General features: G+C 47.6%; 1 protein-coding gene and 1 long non-coding RNA gene across 2 annotated transcripts; one reads left to right on the plus strand and one right to left on the minus strand.

Moving 5' to 3' along the window:
* Window positions 1–1,199: 1,199 nt before the first annotated feature.
* Window positions 1,200–10,510, minus strand: LOC116539073. The gene is made up of 3 exons (XR_004263910.1): window positions 10,423–10,510; window positions 3,542–3,708; window positions 1,200–1,645 (listed from the first exon to the last, which is right to left on the minus strand). It is a non-coding gene; the product is annotated as an uncharacterized LOC116539073 (long non-coding RNA).
* NYX (nyctalopin) lies at window positions 3,184–24,348 on the plus strand. Its single transcript, XM_032261681.1, has 3 exons — window positions 3,184–3,511; window positions 3,839–3,916; window positions 21,398–24,348. The coding sequence occupies exons 2-3, from the start codon at window positions 3,880–3,882 to the stop codon at window positions 22,804–22,806; spliced, it is 1,446 nt and encodes a 481-aa protein (XP_032117572.1). The 5' UTR covers window positions 3,184–3,511; window positions 3,839–3,879; the 3' UTR covers window positions 22,807–24,348.

The raw sequence follows: 24,348 nt of genomic DNA on the forward strand, positions 1-24,348 counted from the left end.
CTCTGTTCCCAGGCTGGATCCATCCTATGCTATGAGGGATCTTTCCCACACACGTCCTCATGTCCAAGCTCTGTCCACATCTCTGCAAGTGTCTGCCCCTTAAAGGGTCTCTTCCTGAGTGTGCACACTGGTGAGGCAGTCCACCTTTAGGAGACTGGACCTAGAGAAGTGGGTTCAGAACCTGTTGGGCAGGCAGGGAATTCCCAGGCCCCAGATATCCAGAACATGGTTCTGGGTGGGCAAGTCCCTTGGGCCCGGTGACTCCTTGCCCTATGTCTCCCTGCATCTTGTCCTGTCTGAAGGCGACACCAGCCATTGTGGGAGTGCAGACTTGGATCAAGCACAGCCCCTCCAAGGAGCCCATCCATCCAAACACAATGAACTCTGGCTGGGCATGGTGGCTCACTCCTGCAATCCCAGCACTTTGGGAGCCCGAGGCAGGTGGATCACTTGAGGTCAGGAGTTTGGGACCAGCCTGGATAATGTGGTGAAACCCAGTATCTACTAAACATGCAAAAATTCGCCGGGCGTGGTGGTGCATGCCTGTAGTTCCAGCTACTCAGGAGGCTGAGGAAGGAGAATTGCTTGTACCTGGGAGGCAGAGGTTGCAGTGAGCTGAGATCGTGCCACTGCACTCCAGCCTGGGTGACAGAGTGAGGCTCTGTCTCAAAAACAAAAACTAAAAAAAAGTGGCTATTCCTCAAGGATTTAGAACTAGAAATACCATTTGACCCAGCAATCCCATTACTAGGTATATACCCAAAGGGTTATAAATCATTCTACTATAAAGACTCATGCATATTATTGTGGCACTGTTCACAATAGCAAAGACTTGGAGCCAACCCAAATGCCCATCAATGATAGACTAGATAAAGAAAATGTGGCACATATACACCATGGAATACCATGCAGCCATAAAAAGGATGAGTTCATGTCCTTTGCAGGGAAATGGATAAAGCTGGAAACCATCATTCTCAGCAAACTAACACAAGAACAGAAAACCAAACACCACGTTCTCACTCATAAGTGGGAGTTGAACAATGAGAACACATGGACACAGGGAGGGGAGCATCACACACCGGGGCCTGTTGGGGGGTGGGAGGATAGGGGAGGGACAGCATTAGGAGAAATACCTATTGTAGATGACGGGTTGATGGGTGCAGCAAACCATCATGGCACATGTATACCTATGTAACAAACCTGCGCATTCTGCACATGTACCCCAGAACTTAGTATAGTTAAAAACGTAAAAAGAAAAACAAAACAAAAACCTCCCCAGCAGCCCATGAGTGGCTGGAGTAGGCTCTGAAAGGAAGGGCCTTTCTCCCACCTTGATCTTTAAGTTTCTCCCAGGAGATGTCAGTCAATCACATTTCCCGTAACAACCCCGGCCCACCTGCTTTTCTCCCTGGAGCAAGGTTTTGATTAAGGGCTGTTCATCCTCCCAAGTCAGTGACACCAGCAGGCCTGGTGGATAGGCTCCTTCCTTTTTATGCCAAGAGTCTCTGAAGCCTCCTTATTTTCCACTTGGGAGAAGTGTTTCAATTCACAGATTGGGGAGAAGGTCTTCCTTAGTGGGATCCTAGTGCCAGAGCACCAGGCCCACTGGCCTGGAGAAGGTGGAAGCCAAGATCGACCCAAAAACCTGCAAACAAAGGTTGTGGGTACAGACAGGCTGGCTGTGACAGTTGCAATTCGGCCTCTGGAGTGCTTTGGGGGAGTGGGGGCTTCATTGGTCCAAGGCTTGGAGTGATGGCTACAGGGACCACCTCTAATGCCGGTGGTCACAATGAGAAGGCTACCCATTACTGTCATCTAATAAGCGAGGTGAGTCCAACCCTGGGGACAGAGATGTCATTTGAGAGGCTTCCCCCACCCACATCCCCACCACATCCTAGTATTCTCCTCTTTCCAGCAGGTTAGACAAGTTTAGCCACATTTTGGATTTCAAGGTTCAAATGGAAGAAAACAAAAATTCCCCAGGGCATGGTGGCCTGAGATGCTTAGATTCGCATCCAGAACCCTTGTTGTGGGAAGGGAACTCCTGGCTTCCTCCCCTCAGCACTGGCTCACCAAGCCCTGCATGGCCAGAACCTGGCAGGTTGCCATGGATACCTGGGATTGCTGTCCTAGCAGACAGCAAAGGCTTGCTGGGGCCAGGAGAATGTGGGGGCACCTGAACTGCTGGCGAGAAGGGCTAGAGAAACAGGCCCCCCCTGCTGCCCTCATTTTGATCAGACCCACTCCATCAGTCTCCTAAAACAGGGCCTTCCAAACTTTACCGGGCACAGAAATCCCCTTCTCCTCCCAACCTGGTTAAAATGCAGATGCTGGCCAGGCACGGTGGCTCACACCTGTAATCCCAGCACTTTGGGAGGCCGAGGCAGGTGGATCACTTGAGGTCAGGAGTTCAAGACCAGCCTGGCCAACATGGTGAAACCCTGTCTCTACTAAAAATACAAAAAATTAGCTGGGCGTGGTGGCACGCGTCTGTAATCCTAGCTACTCAGGAAGCTGAGGCAGGAGAATCTCTTGAACCCGGAAGGCGGAGGTTGCAGTGAGCTGAGATCTCATTACTTCACTCCACCCTGGGCAACAGAGTGAGACTCCTTTTCAAAAAAAAAAAAAAAAAGAAAATGCAGATGGTGATTCGACAGGTCTGGGGCAGGGGCAGAAGGCACTGAGATACTATTTTCCTAACCAGCTCTCAGGTGCTGCTGCTGGTCCACCGGCCACACTCTGAGTAGCTAGGGCCTAAACTGAGTCCTGGTGGGTTTTAGAAACCTCAGCCAGATTCTGAAGGTGACCCCTGGACCCACTGCCTTAGGCCACCGCTTCCAGCCTTAACCTCAGTGGGAACCTCTAGCCGTCCTGTAGTGGAAGGACCCTCTCTCTAGTCTGCTTTTGGATCATTCACCATCAACCACTTCAAAGAAAGGATATCAGCAGCCTGCATTTTGGGGAAATATTTTAAGCTGTCCTGTCCCTTCTCCAGCTCTCCAAGTTATGTAATGCGTCCTTGTTGAAAATGCTGATAATGCTATTTGGGTGGCAGAAAGCCAATTTCAGGCTACATATTGCTTCGGGTTGGGGCTGGGGCTGGGGTCAGGGAAGGGGATGGGGCCTCGGGAGGGTTTAAGGAGAGAAAGGGGCCAGGCAGATGGAGAGAGGGCCAGGGTGGTCAAGGCCTGGGGCTAAAGCCGATTGGTATGTCAGCAAAATCTGTCACTGGCTTTAGTGATTCGAAAGGCAGACACATTCTTTCATCTCTGTTAATCCTCATCTGATACAGAGGATTTTCCTGCCATTAAATCTGGAGAAAGAGAAATAAGCACTCAAACCTGCACAAGCCACTATTCCTCTTCACCCCTCGCTCCCGTCCCCGCGACCCCACCTCCACTTCTCTCTCAGACCATTTTTAGCCTCTGTGGCTGCCTGACTTGGGAGATGGATAGGCTGGGGGAGTGGAGGGGTGCCTTAGAGGAGCAGGACCAGGCAGACTCCCAGGACGGTAAGCAACCTTTGAGGACCATTCACTAACCCTTCTCTGCAGAGGTTTCCTCTCCGTCCATTTCCTTGCTGGGTTGTGAGTGATGCCATCTGAGTTGCTGTCAGGGCTGTAGCCTGATGAAGGGTTTCCTGATAGATCCATCCATTTGCGGGTAGTTTCTGATTGTCTGTTGTTACTGGTTTCTCTTAGCTCAACACCTGGGTGGTTGAGGAGGAAGGAATGTGAGGAAGAAAGAAAGGCAAGGCATGCAGGAGGAAGTGCGGAGGCATGGGAGGGTTCTCACGGGGCCCTCCTGGGCACTGGGTGACCTGTCCTTTCTCCCCTCAGGTAGGGATCCCATGGCTGGGTGGTCCTAAGCCGCCGGGTGTATGAAGGGCCAAGGGATGCTGGTCCTGCTTCTGCATGGTGAGTTCTCCTGCCGGTGGGTGCAGGGGTGGGAAGAGGTGTGGAAGCCACAGAACTTCTACCCATAGAGTCTTTAAGTGGGTTCTGGGACAGCTGTATCTGGACTTCTGCTCAGGTTTCACTGATGGCAGGTGGTGGGGATTTTTGTTTGCCTAAAGCAAAACTCCTGAGCCGAATATATGAAATAGTCCTCTTGGTGAATTTCTTATTCTAATTTCAGATATGAATTCATTGGTGTGATAACCAAAAGCTACAGTGTTTTTTTTTTCTTTTCTTTTTTTCTTGAGACAGAGTCTTACTGTCACCCAGGCTGGAGTGCAGTGGCATGATCTCAGCTCACTGCAACTTCCACCTCCTGGGTTCCAGTAATTCTTGTGCCTCAAGCCTCCTGAGTAGCCTGGAACTACAGGCACCAGCCACCGCTCCTGGCTAATTTTTTTTTTTTTTTTTTTGCGACGGAGTTTTCGCTCTTGTTACCCAGGCTGGAGTGCAATGGCGCGATCTCGGCTCACCGCAACCTCCGCCTCCTGGGTTCAGGCAATTCTCCTGCCTCAGCCTCCTGAGTAGCTGGGATTACAGGCACGCACCACCATGCCCCGCTGATTTTTTGTATTTTTAGTAGAGACGGGGTTTCACTATGTTGACCAGGATGGTCTCGATTTCTTGACCTCGTGATCCACCTGCCTCGGCCTCCCAAAGTGCTGGGATTACAGGCGTGAGCCACCGCGCCCGGCCTGGCTAATTTTTTTTGTATTTTTAGTAAAGACATGGTTTTGCCGTATTGCCCAGGCTGGTCTTGAACCCCTGAGCTCAGGTGATCCACCTGCCTCGGCCTCCCAAAGTGCTGGGATTATGGCGTGAGCCACTGTGCCCGGTCTACAGTGGTTTCTAATCACATTATTTTAAGCTCATTTAGTTAAAAACAAAAGTCCCTTAAAGAAACCACCTTCCCAAAGGAAAAAGAAAAAATGAAAAATGTCTTGGAACTGTGGGATTATGGATGCTGAAGTTGTTTTTCAAAGGTTCTTGCCCTGTTATGTGCACTTTAATATACAAAGAAGACTCATTATGCAATAATTTCCCCAGCTCTAGCTGTTGCAATCTGACTGAGATAACCCGAGGAAAAATCCTTTAAGTTCTTCAGTAAATGATTCTACACAAAGAATCTGTTTTTTTCTGACCCTCAAGTGAATTTAATTATTTGAGATATGATGGTCTATGTAACAGACCTTTGTATGCGATGCTGGTAAAGAATTTTTTTTTTTTTTTTTTGAGACGGAGTTTCACTCATGTTACCCAGGCTGGAGTGCAATGGCGTGACCTCGGCTCACCGCAACCTCCGCCTCCTGGGTTCAGGCAATTCTCCTGCCTCAGCCTCCTGAGTAGCTGGGATTACAGGCACGCACCACCATGCCCAGCTAATATTTTGTATTTTTAGTAGAGACGGGGTTTCACCATGTTGACCAGGATGGTCTCGATCTCTTGACCTCGTGATCCACCCGCCTCGGCCTCCCAAAGTGCTGGGATTACAGGCTTGAGCCACCGCGCCCGGCATGGTAGAGAATATTTTACCAGATCATTCTAAAACAGGAGTAATGGAGTTTTCCTCCCTTTATTCCACCTCTTCAAAAACCAGAACTTGCTCCGTTCAACCAACAGGCATACACTGGGTGCCTTCAATATGCTCGAGGGATATTTATGAGGAATATGATAGCATGGTCTTTGTCCTTGAGAAAATTCTTTTATAGGAGATTCAATAAATAAGCAATACAAAAATTGGAGCAAGGCACGTGGAACACTTTGATAAATAGGACAGGACTTCCTACCTCGAGGAGGCTCTAAAGAACAGAAGTTGATATTTATATAATTACTAACAGCCAACTTCTTTTTTTTTTTTTTCTTTTTTCCTTTGAGACTGAGTTTCCCTCTTGTTGCCCAGGCTGAAGTGCAATGGCACGATCTCAGCTCACCGCAACCTCTGCCTCCCAGGTTTAAGTGATTCTCCTGCCTCAGCCTCCTGAGTAGCTGGGATTACAGCATGCGCCACCACACCCAGCTAATTTTTGTATTTTTAGTAGAGACGGGGTTTCTCCATGTTGGTCAGGCTGGTCTTGAACTCCAAACCTCAGGTGATCTGCCCTCCTTGGCCTCCCAACGTGCAGGGATTATAGGGGTGAGCCACCGCGCCCAGCCAAAAGCCAACTTCTAGCCATTCCTCCTACCTTGAAAGGATATGAAACTTGATTGACTCATTGGGACAGAATGTTTGCTTCCAAGAGCCAGTATCATTTTAAACGTGCACCAAAAGCTCTATCATTCCTCACAGAAAGCAGACAGTATTCATAGCTGCACACTGCAAAACAGGAACTGTCCCTGCTACAGAAACCCAAAATATATCCAGACTTCTTGTGACAAGTTGGAGAGCTCAGCAGTGATATCATTTGCTAACAATAGATGCACTTAAAATTAATGACCATCTCCACATCCCCTGGCACTTTAATTTAAAGCACACTCTAGCAAGCACAGAGAATATTTCTCTGACTGCAAGGCACAAGCAATACGGACAATATGTTCCCGAGAAGCAGGCAGGGATAGTGCCCTACCTCCTTGACCAGAAAAAAAAAGAAAAATGACTAAGTGAGCCTCACAAAACAAGACCTTGGGGAAATCAGAAGTGGCTCGCAGCAGGGAAATTTGGGGCAAGAGCAATTCTCCTCTGGACACACAGGGCTCCTGGAAGTGCTCCACTTCTCAGATGCATAGGTGCACATACCTTGACCTCCTTCCCCCATGTTAACCCCTGGGCTCTTCCCGCTGTTCACAGCATAATATCTGAACCTCTTAACTTGCTTTAAAGGGTCTTTCACATGTGACTTGCTCTACACTATGAGTCTTCAAAGAGGGTCAGGGGTTGTGTGTATGTGTTTTGTGTGTGTGTGTGTGTGTGTGTTTGTTTTGTTTTTCTTTGAGACAGGGTCTTGCTCTGTTGCCCAGGCTGGAGTGAAGTGGCATGATCTTGACTCATTGCAACCTCTGCCTCCAGGGTTCAAACGAGTCTCCTGCCTCAGCCTCCCGAGTAGCTGAGGTTACAGGCATGCGCCACCACGTCCAGCTAATTTTTGTATTTTTAGTAGAGATGGGGTTTCACCATGTTGGCCAGGCTGGTCTCGAACTCCTGACCTTGTGATCTGCCTGTGTCAGCCTCCCAAAGTGCTGGGATTACAGGCGTGAGCCATCGTGCCCAGCCAATCCTTTTTTTTTAAAGACAGGTCTCACTCTGTCACCTAGGCTGGAGTACAGTGGCACAGGCAGAGCTCACTGCAGCCTTGACCTCCCCGGCTTAAGCAATCCTCCCACCTCAGCCTCCCAAGTAGCTAGGAGCACAGGTGTACATCACCACACCTAGCTAATTTTTCTGTTTTTCATAGAGATGAGGTCTTGTCATGTTGCCCAGGCTGATCCTGAACTCCTGGGTTCGAGTGATCCTCTCACCTTGGCTTCCCAAAGTGCTGGGATCATAGGCATGAGCCACTGCCCCTGGCCTCCACATGGTCTTTGAAGGATTTGTGCCTTGATGAGGTTAAATCCTGTGACAAGAATGGTTTATAGAACCCACGCCTAGCTTGGGTCAGTGTTTTCACATTTATCTGCAATGAGATGCATCTGTCCCCCATAGCTGTCTACACATTACAGATGAGGAAACTGAGAGACAGAGGTTGTCTGAAGTTTTTTTTTTTTTTTTGAGAGTCTTGCTCTGTCGCCCAGGCTAGAAGGCAGTGGTGCGATCTCGGCTCACTGCAACCTCCGCCTCCCAGGTTCAAGTGATTCTCCTGCCTCAGCCTCCCAAGTAGCTGGGACTACAGGTGCGTGATGCCACACCCAGCTAATTTTTTGTATTTTTAGTGGAGACAGGGTTTCACCATGTTGGCCAGGCTGGTGTCAAACTCCTGACCTCAGGTGATCTGCCTGCCTTGGCCTCCCAAAGTGCTGGGATTACAGGTGTGAGTCATCGCGCCCAGCCTGAGGTTTGTTTGTTTGTTTAAAAAAAAAAAAAAGCAGTGTGAGAGAACAGGGAGGAGAGTTAGTGTCCTTAGAGTTTATGAGAGAACTAGGTCAAGAGGCTGTGCCCTCAGGGGAGTGTTTTAAGACTGCATGGTCTGGAAAGCTCTGCATGTGAATCCGGGAGTAATGACAGAGGCTGGCTGAGTAGGGACCTATCATGAGCCCAGGCCAGTCCTGCTACATTTCCCATCTTCCCCTCCCTGCCTCAGGCTGGGGAAAAAAAAAGCACTGAAGCCTTTTCCAATTTCCAGATGGATCCTTCCCCAAAATACCGGTGCAAGAAGAGAAATTGCTAAGCAACTGCCAAATGAGTTTTACCTTCTCTTTTCGCAAACTGTAATCTTTATTTTTAATTTGGTAAATGTTTTTCTGGCCAAGGTATTCCCATGGAACTCAGCTCTGAATGGCCAAGGAGATTTGTTTTTGGAATGATCACTGCTGATTCCGGGAAAGACTATTTTTTCATTTGGATTCAGCAAAACCAGGGGTGTCCTAAACAGTGTTTGATTCGATGTTATATATTTCCTGTCAGTGAATGGGGAGGAGTTTCCTTTTGGTTGAGGGGTGCTGCCTGGTACTGAATTTGAGTTGTTTTCTCTGTCAAGGTGAAGAGGTCACTGGCTGGGCGCGGTGGCTCATGCCTGTAATCCCAGCACTTTGGAAGGCTGAGGAGGGTGGATCACTTGAGCAGGTGATTCAAAACCAGCCTGGCCAACATGGTAAAACCCTGTCTCTACTAAAAATACAAAAATTGGCTAGGTGTGGTGGTGCGCACCAGTAGTCCCAGCTACTTGGGAGGCTGAGGCAGGAGGATCGCTTGAACCCGGGAGGCAGAGGTTGCAGTGAGCCGAGATCCCACCATTGCATCACATGGTTCTTCAGGAAAAGGAGGAGAGGCCAGGAGGAGGGAGATGGTTCTAGAGAGATTCAGGGAGCCTGTCTGATTCAGAACATTGCTCAGGACTCTTGCTGCAAAGCATCTACTCTAGGTCGTTGAAGCCAAGAAGGAGTTTGGTTAGGGACATTAGGTATTCCCAGGCTTCCTACTAGAGGCCACCCTGCCCAGAGCAATGCCTAAACCAGGAAGTGGGGAGCTCCAGCAAAAACCCTGTGGCCACTGCCATTGGTGGCCATACATGGCTGCGCCAGGAATCATGTTGGGTACTGGGTGCCAGAAATGTAAGCCTAAAAGCCTCTTCCACCATTCTGGCCAGACAATGGTTTCTGCCTGCTGCCTACTTCTGAATCCAAGTTTCACTGGGTGTCTTATTGACAAAGCTATGTCACATGCCTGAGACCTAACTGGAAGGGGAGTTGAGAAAGAGAGTTTCCGGCTTCCATGTTGAGGAGGCAGGACTTATGATGTTGGAAATTCCCTAAATGTGGAAAGAGTGCTTAAAAGGAAGCCAGAAAAGATGTCAAATGTCGACTACAATCAGAGATGGTTTGCTTGCAACAAACAGAAATCTACTTGTCCACAAAGATGTCTTTAGTGAATTTCCGAAATGGAACCAGAGAAATGTCATAGAAACAGCTCTAGTAGGGTCTCATGGGAACTAGAGGGCTGGCCAGCAGCTTCCTGCTCTCCATGGGCTTTGTGAGCTCCATCTCTGTGATTCTCACATCAGATCTATTCCTCTCTCTGCTCATGCTATGGTCTGAATGTTTGTGACCCCACTCCCCACCCAATTCATATACTGAACCCAACTCCCCAAGACGATGGTATCAGGAGGTGGGGCCTTTAGGAGGCGATCAGGTCCTGAGAGTGGAGCCCTCATGAATGGAATTAGTGCCCTCATAAAAGAGTCCTCGGAGAGCTCCCATGCCCCTTCCACCATGTGAGGACACAGTGAGAAGACAGCTGTCTATGAAGCAAGAAATGGGCCCTTGGCAGACACAGAATCTATCTCGATCTTGGATTTTCCAGCCTCTGGAACTGTGAGAAATCAATTTCTGTTGTTTGTAAGCCACCCAGTCTATGGTAGAGTGTTATGGCAGCCTGAACTGATTAAAACAATACACCAGCTTCCTCATCTTGCCTTTGGCTCCTGCTCCCCCATAACTTTGACCTGCACATGGCTTTGGTACAAATCCCAGCCCCAAAGCTAGACAGGTTGATGCTCACATGACCTTACTTACTGACCAGTCATTCAGTGCCTATTCCATTTTCACAGAGAAGGAAAGAATCTGTTTAGCTCTGTTTAGGTCAAAGTGTTCATCTGCAGTGCAAACAGCTGTGGCTGGGAGGAGGCGGCAAGACACATGGAGCTCTGAGTGGGGTATTTTTTTCTTAGAGGCAGTGGTTGGTAACACCTGCTGTCAAACCAGGGAAAATGAAAGCTACAACGACTCTCAAAGACCAGGAAGTGCAGTGTCTTAGTCTATTTTGTGCTGCTATTACTAGAGACTGGGCAATTTATAAAGAACAGATATCTATTTCTTACAGTTCTGGAGGTTGGGAAGTCCAAGACCGAGGGTCTCACATCAAGGGAAGGCCTTCGAGCGGTGCCGTCCCACGGCGAAAGGTGGAAGTGTGAGAGAGCAAGATGGGGCTGAACTTGCTTTTGTAACAAATCTCCTTTTGCAATAATGATATTAATCTATTCATGAGAACAGAGGCCTCACAACCTAACCACTTCTTAAAGGGCCCACCTCTCAACACTGTTGCAGTGGGGTTTAAGTCTCCAATATGTGAACTTTGGAGGACATGTTCAAACTATAGTATGCAGTTTCTTCAGTTTATAGTTAAAGCAATGAAAGCGCAGAAGGGCTAGGTGTGTGGGGTGGGAGATAGTACAGTATAGTGAAAAACAAACAAAGGTTGGCATCATTTAACCACTCTGAACCTCAGTTTCCTCCTTCATGAGAAGAGAAGAATGATCCTTACCTTGCATGGCTGTCATATTAAATGGACTAATGTCTATAGCAAGCTTAGCCCTAAGCAAATTCTTTTTTTGAGACAGAGTCTCACTCTATTACCTAGGCTGGAGTGCAGTGGCACAGTCTTGGCTCACTGCAGCCTCTGCCTCCCAGGTTCAAGTGATTCTCCTGCCTCAGCGCCACCCTGCCCCCACTGCCTCGCCCCACAAGTAGCTGGGACTAAGGTGCACACCACCACGCCCGGCTAATTTTTGTATTTTTAGTAGAGATGGGGTTTCACCATGTTGGCCAGGCTGGTCTTGAATCCTGACCTCATGATCTGCCTGCCTTGGCCTCCCAAAGTGCTAGGATTACAGGTGTCAGCCACTGTGCCCTGCCAAGCATTTTTTCATGTTTGTTGGCCATTTGTACAGCTTCTTTTGAGAACTTTCCAATAGCCATTCCTTTTGATTGCTGAGTAGTATTCCATTATATGGCTATATCATCATTTGTTTGCTCATTCAATTATTGATGGACATTTGCGTTGTTTCCAGTTTTGGGCTATTAAGAATAAAGCTGCCAAAGTCTTTGTATAGGCATATGCTTTTATTTCCCTATGAGTAGAATGGCTGGATTATAAGGTAGGCATTTGTTTGACTTTTAAAGAAACAACCTCATTGTTTCCAGTGGGGAAGTCCTGTTTTCAATTCCACTGGCCTTGTAAGAGAGTCCCAATGGTTCCACATGTTCTCCAACACTTTGCACCTGTTCTAGTCCCTTCAGGCTACTGCGTCAAAGTTCCATAAACTGAGTAGCTTATAAGCAACAGAAATTTTTATTATCACAATTCTGGAGGCTGAAAGTCCAAGATTGGGGTGCCAGCATGGTTGGGTTCTGGTGATAGCTCTTTTCTGGGCTGCAGACTGCTGTCTTCTTACAGTATGGCCAGTCTTTCTATTTCTAGTCGTTCGAATAGGTGGCTACTTTAATTTGCATCTCCCTAACAACCAATGATGTTGAGCATCTTTTCATGTGCTTATTTATCTTCTACCGTTTTTGGTGAAATGTTTCTTCAAATGTTTTACCCATTTATTAATTGGATTGTTTATTTTCTTACTGAGTTTTGGGAATTATTTATATATTTTCTTTCTTTCTTTTCTTTCTTTTTCTTTCTTTCTTTTTTTTTTTTTTTTTGTGAGACAGAGTCTCGCTCTGTTCCCCAGGCTGGAGTGCAGTGGCTTGATCTCAGTTCACCGCAGCCTCCGCCTCCCAGTTTCAAACAGTTCTCTTGCCTCAGCCTCCTGAGTAGCTAGGATTACAGGCATGTGCTACCACGTCTGGCTAATTTTTGTATTTTTAGTAGAGATGGGGTTTCCCCATGTTGGCCAGACAGGTCTCGAACTCCTGACCTCATTATCTGCCCGCCTCAGCCTCCCAAAGTGCTGGGATTACAGGTGTGAGCCACTGCGCCCTGCCAGGAGTTCTTTATATATTTTAGATACAAGTCTTTAATGAGATATGTGACTTACAAATATTTTTTCACGGTCTATTGCCCGTATTTTCATTCACTTTGCGGTGTCTTTCAAAGAGCAGAAGTTGGCTGGGCACGGTAAACTGGTTGAACCTGGGAGGCAGAGGTTGCCATGAGCCAAGATTGTGCCATTGCTTGGGCAACAAGAGTGAAACTCCATCTCAAAAAAAAAAAAAAAAAAAAAAAAAAAAGAAAGAAAGAAAAAAAAGAAAGCAGAAGTCTAATGATGTTAAACATTTTGATGAAGTCTAATTTATTATTATTTAAAATTTTATGGTTATTGCTTTTTCTTCTCCTCTTTATTTGTCCCAAGAAATCTTTACCTACCTCTAAGTAACAAAGATACTCTCCTGTGTCATCTCCACGAAGCTGTATAAGTTTTAGCTTTTACGTTTAGGTTTACGGTCCATCTAAAATGAATTTTGTGTATGGTGTGATGTAGGTGTTAAGATTCTTTTCACTTTCCATGGATTATACTATGCATCCTTATCATGGTCTACCTTGAATGAATCTTATACTTCTTCAACTCTAATATAAGATCCTTACGAGAGTACAATTAAATTCACCTCCCTTCTCATCCCTTATGTAATCGTTGTCATAGTTTTCATTTACATACGTTATAAACTCTACAATACATTGTTATTTTTGCTTTAAATAGTCACTTGTCTTTTAAGCAATTAAGGTGAGAAAACAGTAATCTTTTATATTTAGTAACATACTTATCATTTCCATTGCTCTTTATTCCTTCCTGTAGACCTAATTTTCATCTAGCATTTTCCTTCAGAATGAAGAATGTCTTCATTTCTTGTGCAGAAGATCTGCTGGAGATGAATTTTCTCAGATTTTGTTTACCTGAAAGTATCTCTATTGCCCTTCATTTCTGAAGATATTTGCACTGGAGAGAGAGAGAATTCTAGGTTGCCAGGTTTTGCTTTACATTTAGCATTTAAAGATGTCATCCTGTTGTCTTATGGCCTCCACTGTTCATGAGAAGCCAGACATTGTCTTAGTCCATTCAGGCTGGTGTAACAAAAATACCATGAATTGGGTGGGTTATAAACAACACGCGTTTCTTTCTCTCACTTCTGGAGGCTGGGAAGTCCAAGATCCAGGCACCATCAGGTTTGGTGTCTGGTGAAGGCCCATTCTGCAGGTCCCTTCTCTTTTTGTCCTCACCTGACAGAAAGGGAAGGAAGCTCTCTGAGGTCTCTTTATAAGGGCACTAATCCCTTTTTTTTTTTTTTTTTTTTTTTTTTAAGACAAGGTCTGGCTCTGTGGCCCAGGCAGGAATGCAGTGGTATGATCTCCACTCACTGCGTCCTCTGTCTCTTGGGCTCAAGTGATCCTCCCATCACAGCCTCCCAAGTAGCTAGGACTACAGGCACGTGCCACCACACATAGCTAAGTTTTGTATTTTTTGGTAGAAGACAGGATTTCGCCATGTTGCCCAGGCTGATCTCAAACTCCTGGGCTCAGGTGATCCACCCACCTTGGCCTCCCAAAGTGCTAGGATTACAGGCATGAGCTACTGCGCCTAGGCACTAATCCCATTATTATTTACTCTCATGACCTAAGCACCTCTCAAAGTCTCCACCTCCTAATACCATCACCTTGGGGGTTAGGATTTCAACATATAAATTTGGAAGTTGGATACAAATATTCAGACCATAACTCTGATTATCTTTTACTATTTTTTATTCTATGTAATATATCTTTTTGTTTTGGATACTTTTAAGAAGTTTCTATCCTTGGTTCTCAGCAGTTTGGCTATGATGTGCTGTATGTGCGTGTGAATGAGTTTTATGTTACTTGGGGCTTCCTAAGCTGCTTGTTTTCATCAAATTTTGGAAACTGTCATCAATTATCTTCTGGCCATCTTCTCTATCTTCTCTCCTCTGGGACTCCACATACATGTATATTAGTCTAATTGCTTGAAATTGTTCCACAGGTCATTGAGGCTTTGATAACTTTTCCCCTAGTCTTTTTCTTTTTCTCTGTGTGCTTCACTTTGGTTAATAACTATTGACCTCTCTTCAAGCTTATAAAGATTTTCTTCTGCAGTGTCTAATGTGCTATTTATCTTGTTCAATTATTTTTAAAATTTCAGCTATTGTATTATTTCAGTACTAAGATTTCTACTGGGTTTGTTTTTAGAGTTTCCATACCTCTTCTAAAATTCAGATCCCCCATGTCTTTGCCTATGATACCCATCTTTTCCTGGAAATTCCTTAACATATTTACAGTAAATCTTTGCTTGGTAATTCCAACATGTGGGCTATCTGTGAATCTGGTTCTGCTGATTTTTTCTTCTTGATAAATGTCATGTTTTGCTGCTTCTTCACATGTCTAGTAGTAGTTGGTTGTACACTGGATACTGTGGATGACAGTGGTAGAAACTCTGGATTCTCTTGTCTTCTGTTGAAGAGTATAGAATTTTGTTCTGGTATTCAGTTAAATTACTGGCAGATCACCTTGTTACCCAAAAGGCTTGGTTTCAGGCTTTTTAAGGGTAGGCCTACTTGAGTTTTGCCCTTAGTCCTGGGAAATGGTCTCCATTCCTGAGGCATGGTGCTTTGGGGTTTCAGTGGAAAGCTCAAGGTATTTGGCAAGCTCCTCTAACTTGGCAGACCTTGAACTTTTTTTTTTTTTTTTAAGACAGTCTTGCTCTGTTGCCCAGGCTAGAGTGCAGTGGTGTGATCTCAGCTCACTGCAACCTCTGCCTATAATCCCGTACCCTCAGCTACTCTGCCTCCCGAATAGCTGGGACTACAGGTGTCACCACACCCGGCTAATTTTTTTGTATTTTTAGTAGAGATGGGGTTTTGTCATGTTAGCTAGGCTGGTCTCGAACTCCTGACCTCAAGTGATCCGCCTGCCTTGCTCTCCCAAAGTGCTGGGATTACAGGTGTGAGCCACTGTGCCTGGACTGGACCTTGACCTCTTAAACTGCCTCCTGTCACTGGGTAATTGCTGAAATCTGTTTAGGTCTTTTGGTGTTTAGTTCTTGTTTGCCCCTTGGGCTCCTTGGAGTCATCCCACACATATGCCCTTCAGGACTCAGCCAAGGACATAAGGGGAACCTGTGTACTAACTTTGTGGCTCCTCTTTTGAGGCTCACTCTTTTCCATGTTTTCCTTCCTCAATTTCCAGCCACTGTGGCAGCTATAAATGCTGACTTCTAAGTTTTCAACTTGCTTTCTGCTTGAGCTCCACTCCCCATGTGCTGTGCGGACTTGAAAATGCCCTGAGAGAGCCAGGCACAGAGGCTCATGCCTGTGATCCCAGCACTTTGGGAGGCCGAGGCGGGAGGATCTCTTGAGGTCAGGAGTTTAAGACCAGCCTAGGCAACATAGTAAAACCTTGTCTCTACAAAAAATTAGCTGGGCATGGTGGTATATACGTGTAGTCTCAGCTACTTGGGAGGCTGAGGTGGGAGGATTACCTGGACCCAGGGAGGTCAAGGCTGCAGTGAACCAAGATTGTACCACTGTACTCCTGGGCAACAGAGAGAAGAGACCCTGTTTCACCAAAAAAAAAAAAAAAAAAAAAAAAAAAAAATGTCCTAAGAGAAAAATCAGTTAGATACACCTCTCACCTAGTTTGTATCTCTTCCTTCAAGGGTTGCATTGACTCTGATTGCTTGTTTTGGTTGTTCTCTGGTGCTTTAAAACAATTTTTTTTTTCTGAAACAGAGTTTTGCTCTTGCAGCCTAGGCTGGAGTGCAATGGCACAATCCAAGCTCACTGCAACCTCTGCCTCCCAGGTTCAAGCAATTTTCCTGCCTCAGCCTCCTGCGTAGCTGGGATTATAGGCATGTGCCACCACGCCTGGCTATTTTTTTTTTTTTTTTTTTTGTAGTTTTAGTAGAGACAGGTTTCGCCATGTTGGCCAGACTGGTCTTGAACTCCTGACTTCAAGTGATCTGCCCACCTTGGCTTCCCAACGTTCTGGGATTACAGGCATGAGCCACCATGCCTGGCTAAAACAATTAAAAAAACATTTGTCCAGAGTCTACCATAGCTAGCAGTGGGAATGTTAGTCTGATAGAAGTGACTCTGCCATGATCACAGTAGAACTCATCCACATATATTATTAAAATAATGTTTTTTTTTGGTACCTTGCTTTTCTGGCCCACTAAATATTACTTAGTCTTCATACCAGATAAACCAATACAGTTTTGCTGTCAGTTCTGAGAATTTAATTGACTTAATTTATTATTTTAAAGGGAGACAAGGTCTTGCTCTGTTGCCCAGGCTGGAGTTCAGTGGTCCAATCATAGCTCACTGTAACCTCGAACTCCTGGGCTCAGTAATCCTCCTGCCTCAGCCTCCTGAGCAGCTGGGACTACAGGTGCACACTACTGTGCATGGCTAATTTTTCTATTTTTTTGTAGAGACGGAGGTCTCACTATATTGCCCAGGCTGGTCTGAAACTCCTGGGCTCAAGCGATCCTCCTGCCACAGCCTTACAAAGTGCTGGGATTACAGGTATGAGTCACTGTGCCTGGCCTTGGCTTAATTTAAATTTCACTAAATAATCCAGTAAATTAGTTATTCCTCCTAATGGCTATCAAAGTTTCAGAGGCTAAAAATATGTCTCTAATAGTGACAAATTCTTGAGTGTTTAATTAAGGTTTAAACTCTAATCTATTTTTTGAAATAGGTACTACATCCACATGGTTCAAAGTTTAAAAGGCTAAAAGGGGTGTACATTGAAAAGCTTCGCTTTCATTCTTCTCATATATGTTTTTTGAACGTAGGCAGCTACGTTTCTGATCTCTTGCATTATACAAATTGGTTGTATCCTGCCTGTTGTAATCCTAGGAGTTCCTTGACAAATATATATATATTTTTTGAGACAGAGTCTAGCTCTGTGGCCCAGAGCTAGGAGTGCAGTGGTGCAATCTCAGCTCACTGCAACCTCCACCTCCTGGGTTCAAGTGATTCTCATGCCTCAGCCTCCCAAGTAGCTGAGATTACAGGCATGCATCACCACACCCGGCTAATTTTTGTATTTTTAGTAGAGATGGGGTTTTACCATGTTGGCCAGGCTAGTCTTGAACCTCTGACCTCAAGTGATCTGCCCACCTTGGCCTCCCAAAGCGCTGGGGTTACAGGCATGAGCCACCATGCCTGGCCAACAAAGAGTTTTTAAAATAAATAGAGGAATCCGTAAAAGGAAGGCATCATTTAATTCTACAAACATTTACCGAGCCATACAGTGTGCCTGGAACAATGCTAGCTATTGCGGGGTATAAACATGAGTCAAATGATTGAAAGTGTACTTTTCTTAATTAGAAAGGAGAAGAGAGTAGAATGAAGGACTATTTGTAAAGAAACCTGATGCTTTCTACTTGACCTATTTGGAAGGGTTGATTGAAAAAGGTTCCGCCTCTTTCCAGCTGAGGCCTGGAGTTAGGGTTATATTCTTGGCCCTGTCTCTGTAACAGCCCAGCAGCAGCCCTGTTTGCAGCCAGGCTCAGCACAGAGCCCAAGAACCTGGCTGGAAGCTGTGTCTATCTCACAGTTTTTAGGGAGATGGAAAAGCTAAGTCAAGCATCCTCAACATCAGAATGTTGAAGTGGCTCCAGTTTACAACTGAAGGGCTGCTCAAAGACCTGAGTGCTCTTCAGCTACATCTGAGAGGGCTGGATCCACTTCTCAGCCGCTTAGAAAACATGGAGTGTCCATAACAGATGACCTGAAAAGACACTGGAAACCAAGCAGAGCTACAGAGGTGGCACTGAGCATATTATACACATCCCTTTTGGGGCCTTCAGGTTTCTGCAGGAACTTAGGTAGGCAAGGCCGGGTAATGTGTACCGAATGGGAAGAAGTGAACGGCAGGCCAAAGGTGTTTGCTAGGAATTCAGGAGTACTGATGAGGAGGGGCAGAAATTAGGAATCAGTGGGCATATTTACATCTGGATACCATTTGTTTCCCTGCAGGAATTTCAGATAGAGCTGTCCCTGGCCACGAAATAAACATTGTGCATCTACCATGCTGCCTTTTCCATTGGTCCTCAAGATTGGGCGTGGGGCCTCTGGCTTCCACAGGGTAGCAGGCCACGACATCGTACTTTTTTTTGAGACGGAGTCTCACTCTGTCACCCAGGCTAGAGTGTAGTGGTATGATCTCAGCTCACTGCAACCTCTACCTCTCAGGTTCAAGCAATTCTCCTGCCTCAGCCTCCTGAGTAGCTAGGATTACAGGTGTGCACCACCACGCCCAGCTAATTTTTGTACTTTTAATAGAGACAGCATTTCACCATGTTGGCCAGGCTGGTCTCGAACACCTAATCTCAGGTGATCCACCTGCTACGGCCTCCCAAAGTGCTGGGATTACAGGCATGAGCCACCCTGCCCAGCCTCATGACATTCTACTTTGCTGGAGGTGGCAAGTCTACTGGTTGGCTTTTGAAGTCTTTATCTGGTCTTCCATTCAAATGCTCAGAATGAAAGTAACATAAGCAACTTACTCTTCTGTGATGATTTTAAAAAGTTTCTAGCAGGCAAGGATTGGTGAATGGAACTTAACTGCAGAGTGTCTATAATTAATTCTTTTGAGATGTGCAAGAAGGTCATTTATTTTATTTAGTATGCTGTCCTTTTGGCTGAATTTTAGTGACTGTTAAAAACAGAAATTGATTGATAGGCTTTTCTTTTATTCCCAATCTCTGGCTCCCTAATTCTCCCTTCTCCTTGAGGCATAATTTACTCAGTGGGGGTGCTCAGAAATTATTCTTCTGGTGAGAGGAACTATAGTAGCACCAACAGAAATATAACACAAGCCACATGTTTAAAAATTCTCAGTAGTCACATTAGAAAAGGTAAATATAAACATTATTTTAATGTTTTATTTAACCCAATTAAAGTTAACATTATTTTAATATTTTATTTAACCCAATAAATCTAAAATACCATTGTAACATGTAATCAGTATAAAAATCATTAATGCAGTTGGGCACGGTGGCTCATGCCTGTAATCCCAGCACTTTGGGAGGCCGAGGCGGGTGGACCACCTGAGGTCAGGAGTTCGAGACCAGCCTGGTCAACATGGTGAAACCCTGTCTCTACTAAAAATACAAAAATTAGCCAGGCATGGTGGCACATGCCTGTAATCCCAGCTCTTCGAGAGGCTGAGGCAGAAGAATTGCTTGAACCCAGGAAGTGGAGGTTGCAGTGAGTCGAGATCGCACCACTGCACTCTAGCCTGGGCAACAGAGGGAGACTCTGTCTCAAAAAAAAAAAAAATCATGGATGCAGTATTTTACTCTTTTTTTGTATTAAGTCTTTGAGATCTGGTGTGTCTTGTATATGCATAGCACATTTCAATTTGGGTTGGCCACATTTCAAATGCTTAGTAGCCCATGGGGCTACTGGCTACTGTATTTGGCAGCGCAGGTCTAGAGAGTAGGCTACAGTGATGCACTTGGAGATCCCCCCAAGCCTGCAGACAACAAACCCTTAAGGCTGCATTCTAGTGTTCCCCGACCAAACTGAGGGCAGGGCTGCTATTTCTCATGGCCCAATAACGAGATGCAGATGAACTAGGAAAAGAGGGAGTTATTATTTCTGTAACTGGTTACAGGGAGGCCTGGAAATTATCTATAGGCTAACTCAAAATTACAAAGTTTTCCAGAGCTTATAATTTTTTTTTTTTTTTTTTTTGCCCAGGCTAGAGTGCCATGGCATTATCTCAGCCCACTGCAACCTCTGCCTCCCGGGTTCAAGCAATTCTCCTGCCTCAGCCTCCTGAGTAGCTGGGATTACCCACCACGCCTGGCTAATTTTTGTATTTTTAATAGAGACAGGGTTTTGCCATGTTGGCCAGGCTGGTCTCGAACTCCTGACCTCAGGTGAAATGCTCACCTTGGCCTCTCAAAGTGCTGGGATTACAGTCGTGAGTCACTGTGCCCGGTCCAGAACTTATATACCTTCTAAGCTATATGTCTACGTGTAAGTGTGCATTCATCTAAAGACAAAAGTGAATAACTTCTTCTAATCTATGACTAAAATCTGAGTTTTGAAGACCTTCCTCTGGAGCCTCAATAAATTGACTTAATCTAGATGGGCCCAGGTGCCAGGGTGATTACCCATATCTTGTCTCCTGCTAAATCATGGAGGTTTGGGGAGTTTGTTCAGACCCCCAATAAACTTGTTTGTGGAGGTCTGGGGAGTTTAGATCCCCAGTAAAACTTGTTTAATCCTAAATGGGTCCTGTTAAGAATTGTTTCATTATCTTGTCATGCTATAAGACCCAGGAAAGGCCTGGGCAAAACTCTTGTTGGGCTTTTGTTACCTCCCAGCCTTTGTATAACGGCACTGGATCTTTTAACTTTTAATATTTATTTATTTATTTATTTTTGAGACTGAGTACTGCTCTGTCGCCCAGGCTGGAGTGCAGTGGTGTGATCTTGGCTCACTGCAAGCTCCGCTTCCCAGGTTCAAGTGATTCTCATGCCTCAGCCTCCCGAGTAGCTGGGATTGCAGGTGTCCACCACCACACCTGGCTAATTTTTGTATTTTTAGTAGAAACGGGGTTTCACCATGTTGCCCAGGCTGGTGTGAACTCCTGAGCTCAGGTGATCCGCCCGCCTCGGCCTCCCAAGGTGCTGGGATTACAGGCGTCAACCACTGGGACCCGCCAGCTTTTAATATTTAACTATTCGGTCAGTGCTGAAAGAGTTGTTACGGAGGCCTGCATGAGTGACAGCTGGCCTGCCACACTAGAAGCACACAAGTGGGGGGTACAGGCAGGAGGGAGTTTAGAACGGGGTAGTTTTGCTGATTAAGGTAACTGGAAAGCAAAGGAGCGGGTGTCTTAGGTGGATAAACCCGTGTGAGGCTGCAGAGGTGGGAAGAGGCCATGTGCAGGACACAGGATAACTCGGTGGAGGGCCTGCATCCTGCTGCCAGGGCAGGCAGGAATTTTCCTGGGGTGACTTTTGGCTGACTGTTGCTTCTTTTTTCTCTTTTCTTCTCCTTCCCAACACCTCCCCCCACCCCCACGCCGCCCCATCCCCGTAGCGGTGGTCCTTGGCCTGCCCAGCGCCCAGGCCATGGGGGCCTGCGCGCGCGCCTGCCCGTCCGCCTGCGCCTGCAGCACCATGGAGCGCGGCTGCTCTGTGCGTTGCGACCGCGCCGGACTCCTGCGGGTGCCGGCCGAGTTCCCGTGCGAAGCGGTCTCCATCGACCTGGACCGGAACGGCCTGCGCTTCCTGGGCGAGCGGGCCTTCGGCACACTGCCGTCCCTGCGCCGCCTGTCGCTGCGCCACAACAACCTGTCCTTCATCACGCCTGGCGCCTTCAAGGGTCTGCCACGTCTGGCCGAGCTGCGCCTGGCGCACAACGGCGATCTGCGCTACCTGCACGCGCGCACCTTCGTGGCGCTCGGCCGCCTGCGCCGCCTGGACTTGGCCGCCTGCCGCCTCTTCAGCGTGCCCGAGCGGCTACTGGCCGAGCTGCCGGCCCTGCGCGAGCTCTCGGCCTTCGACAACCTGTTCCGCCGCGTGCCGGGCGCGCTGCGCGGCCTGACTAACCTGACGCACGCGCACCTGGAACGCGGCCGCATCGAGGCGGTCGCCTCCAGCTCGCTGCAGGGCCTGCGTCGCCTGCGCTCGCTCAGCCTGCAGGCCAACCGCGTCCGTGTCGTGCACGCCGGCGCCTTCGGAGACTGCAGCGTCCTGGAGCACCTGCTGCTCAACGACAATTTGCTGGCCGAGCTCCCGGCTGATGCCTTCCGCGGCCTGCGGCGCCTGCGCACACTCAACCTGGGTGGCAACGCGCTGGACCACGTGGCGCGCGCCTGGTTCGCCGACCTGGCCGAGCTTGAGCTGCTCTACCTAGATCGCAACAGCATCGCCTTCGTGGAGGAGGGCGCCTTCCAGAACCTCTCGGGCCTCCTTGCCCTGCACCTCAATGGCAACCGCCTCACCGTGCTCGCCTGGGCCGCCTTCCAGCCTGGCTTCTTCTTGGGCCACCTCTTCCTCTTCCGCAACCCGTGGTGCTGCGACTGCCGCCTGGAGTGGCTGCGGGACTGGATGGAGGGCTCCGGGCGTGTCACCGACGTGCCATGCACCTCTCCGGGCTCCGTGGCCGGTCTGGACCTCAGCCAGGTGGCCTTTGGGCGCTCCTCCGATGGCCTCTGTGTGGACCCCGAAGAGCTGAACCTCACCACGTCCAGTCCAGGCCCGTCCCCAGAACCAGTGGCCACCACTGTGAGCAGGTTCAGCAGCCTCCTCTCCAAGCTGCTGGCTCCTAGGGTCCCGGTGGAAGAGATGGCCAACACCACTGGGGGGCTGGCCAACGCCTCCCTGTCCGACAGCCTCTCCTCCCGTGGGGTGGGAGGAGTGGGCTGGCAGCTGGGGTTTCTCCTAGCCTCTTGTCTCCTGCTCAGCGTGGTCCAGCACGTGGTGTTTGGCCTACAGATGGACTGACCTGGCCAGAGGGAGAAAGTTTGCTTAACTAGGCTTGAGGGTGTTTGTGGTAAGGGAGAGGGGTGGGGGGCAGAGGTGAAAATCCCAGTGGAGGATGGGAGAAGCAGATTGCCTCCAGAGATGGCCCCAGGGAGAACACAGGGACGTGCCACTCCAGAGGGGAGGATGGTATGGATTTCTGCTCTTGTCACACGGGCGTCCATTGGAAAAGAGAAGCAAGAATTAACATGGGTCCTCACGTGAGAAGACTAGGAATCCGAAGCTTCTAGGGCTTCATACCTCCTCCCCTCCCCTTCCCCCATCTTCCAGGCAACAGTGCCTGCAAGGCCTGAATTAGAGAGACATCCACTGGCTAAGTAGTTAAGAGCCGGGCCAATTCTCCTGGCGGGGTAACTCTTTATACTCAAGTCCTTTGTTTTCGACCACAATCCTCCTCCTCCTCCCCAGGGGCCTGGGGACACTAGGATTCAGGAAGGTGGGCAGGACTTGAGAGAAGGGAGATGGGAAAGAGACTTAAGACAAGGGGCGGCGGTGGTTCTTGAGGTCTGAGATGTATTGGGAGGCGTTTAAAACAAAGATCCAGTTCATTTACTCCACAGTTATTCCCAGGGGTGGCCCCAGCCACAAAGGAACTTTAGGGGAAGGGTAGGGGAAAAAGGGGCAGCAGGGGGTGTTTGTGGACAAATAAATTTGTAAAATCCGAGGATTAAAAAAAAAAAAGGTTAAACCGGTTTCTCCAGTGCTGGACTTTTCAGAGTCTTTCATATGCTAACATGCATTGTGAATCTCCCAGGAGGCCACACAATCCTTTTTTCTTAGGGTTTTGTGGGAAGAATGTCCGGAAGACACAGGGATCGGGGCAGGGAGGCTCCAGCTTGGATGATTCCATTAGGTGTGGAAATCATTATGGGCTGCACACTTCAGGGCTGACTAATGGCCAAGAGGGAAGGAGGCAGCCAGTAGCTGGGAAAGGGGATTTTGAGCTTTCTCAGGTTGGGGGTTGGCCAACTGTATTCCCCCTGACTGCAAGGGCAAAGGCCAGCCAGGCCTGCAGCGAGCATGCGTGGCCTCTGGGTGTGCCGTGCCTGAGGGCGGGGCTACCAAATCCCACCTAGGGGCCCTACCAAACCCAGCTTTTTTCAGGGTTGCAGTGGAAACGAATGGCGTTTGACTGTTTCGTCCGCCTCAGGATCAGCAGCTCGTTTAGCATAGGCTCCAAGAATAAGGCTTTGCAGGCTGAATTGCAAATGCGGGTTCTGCTGGCCTGCCTTGCCCGCAGAACCGTCCTGAGCTGGTCACAACAGGCACGGATTCCTGCCAGACTATGAGGCAGTCAAGTCAAGAAAAGTGCATATGCTGCTCACCACTTACCCAAGAACCCAAGCTGTTCACTACACGAGTGCTATGACTGCATTTGTCAACATTCTGGAAATTGTAATCTTTTTAATGTCCTCTCTATTTGAAGAGATGGGTTTTGAAAATCAACACGAAAGCCGGCACAGTGGCTCACCCCTGTAATCTCAGCACTTTGAGAGGCTGAGG

Source organism: Sapajus apella, unplaced genomic scaffold, assembly GCF_009761245.1.
Source record: "Sapajus apella isolate SASKATOON/1434 unplaced genomic scaffold, GSC_monkey_1.0 scaffold125, whole genome shotgun sequence".
Classification (NCBI taxonomy): domain Eukaryota; kingdom Metazoa; phylum Chordata; class Mammalia; order Primates; family Cebidae; genus Sapajus; species Sapajus apella.

What these genes read in the sequence shown, in the direction of transcription:
- NYX (XM_032261681.1), top strand. Translation starts at nt 3,880, where the DNA reads ATGAAGGGCCAAGGGATGCTGGTCCTGCTTCTGCATG. An exon ending in GCTGGTCCTGCTTCTGCATG is followed by an intron (nt 3,917 to 21,397) that starts GTGAGTTCTCCT and finishes CCATCCCCGTAG; the next exon opens with CGGTGGTCCTTGGCCTGCCC.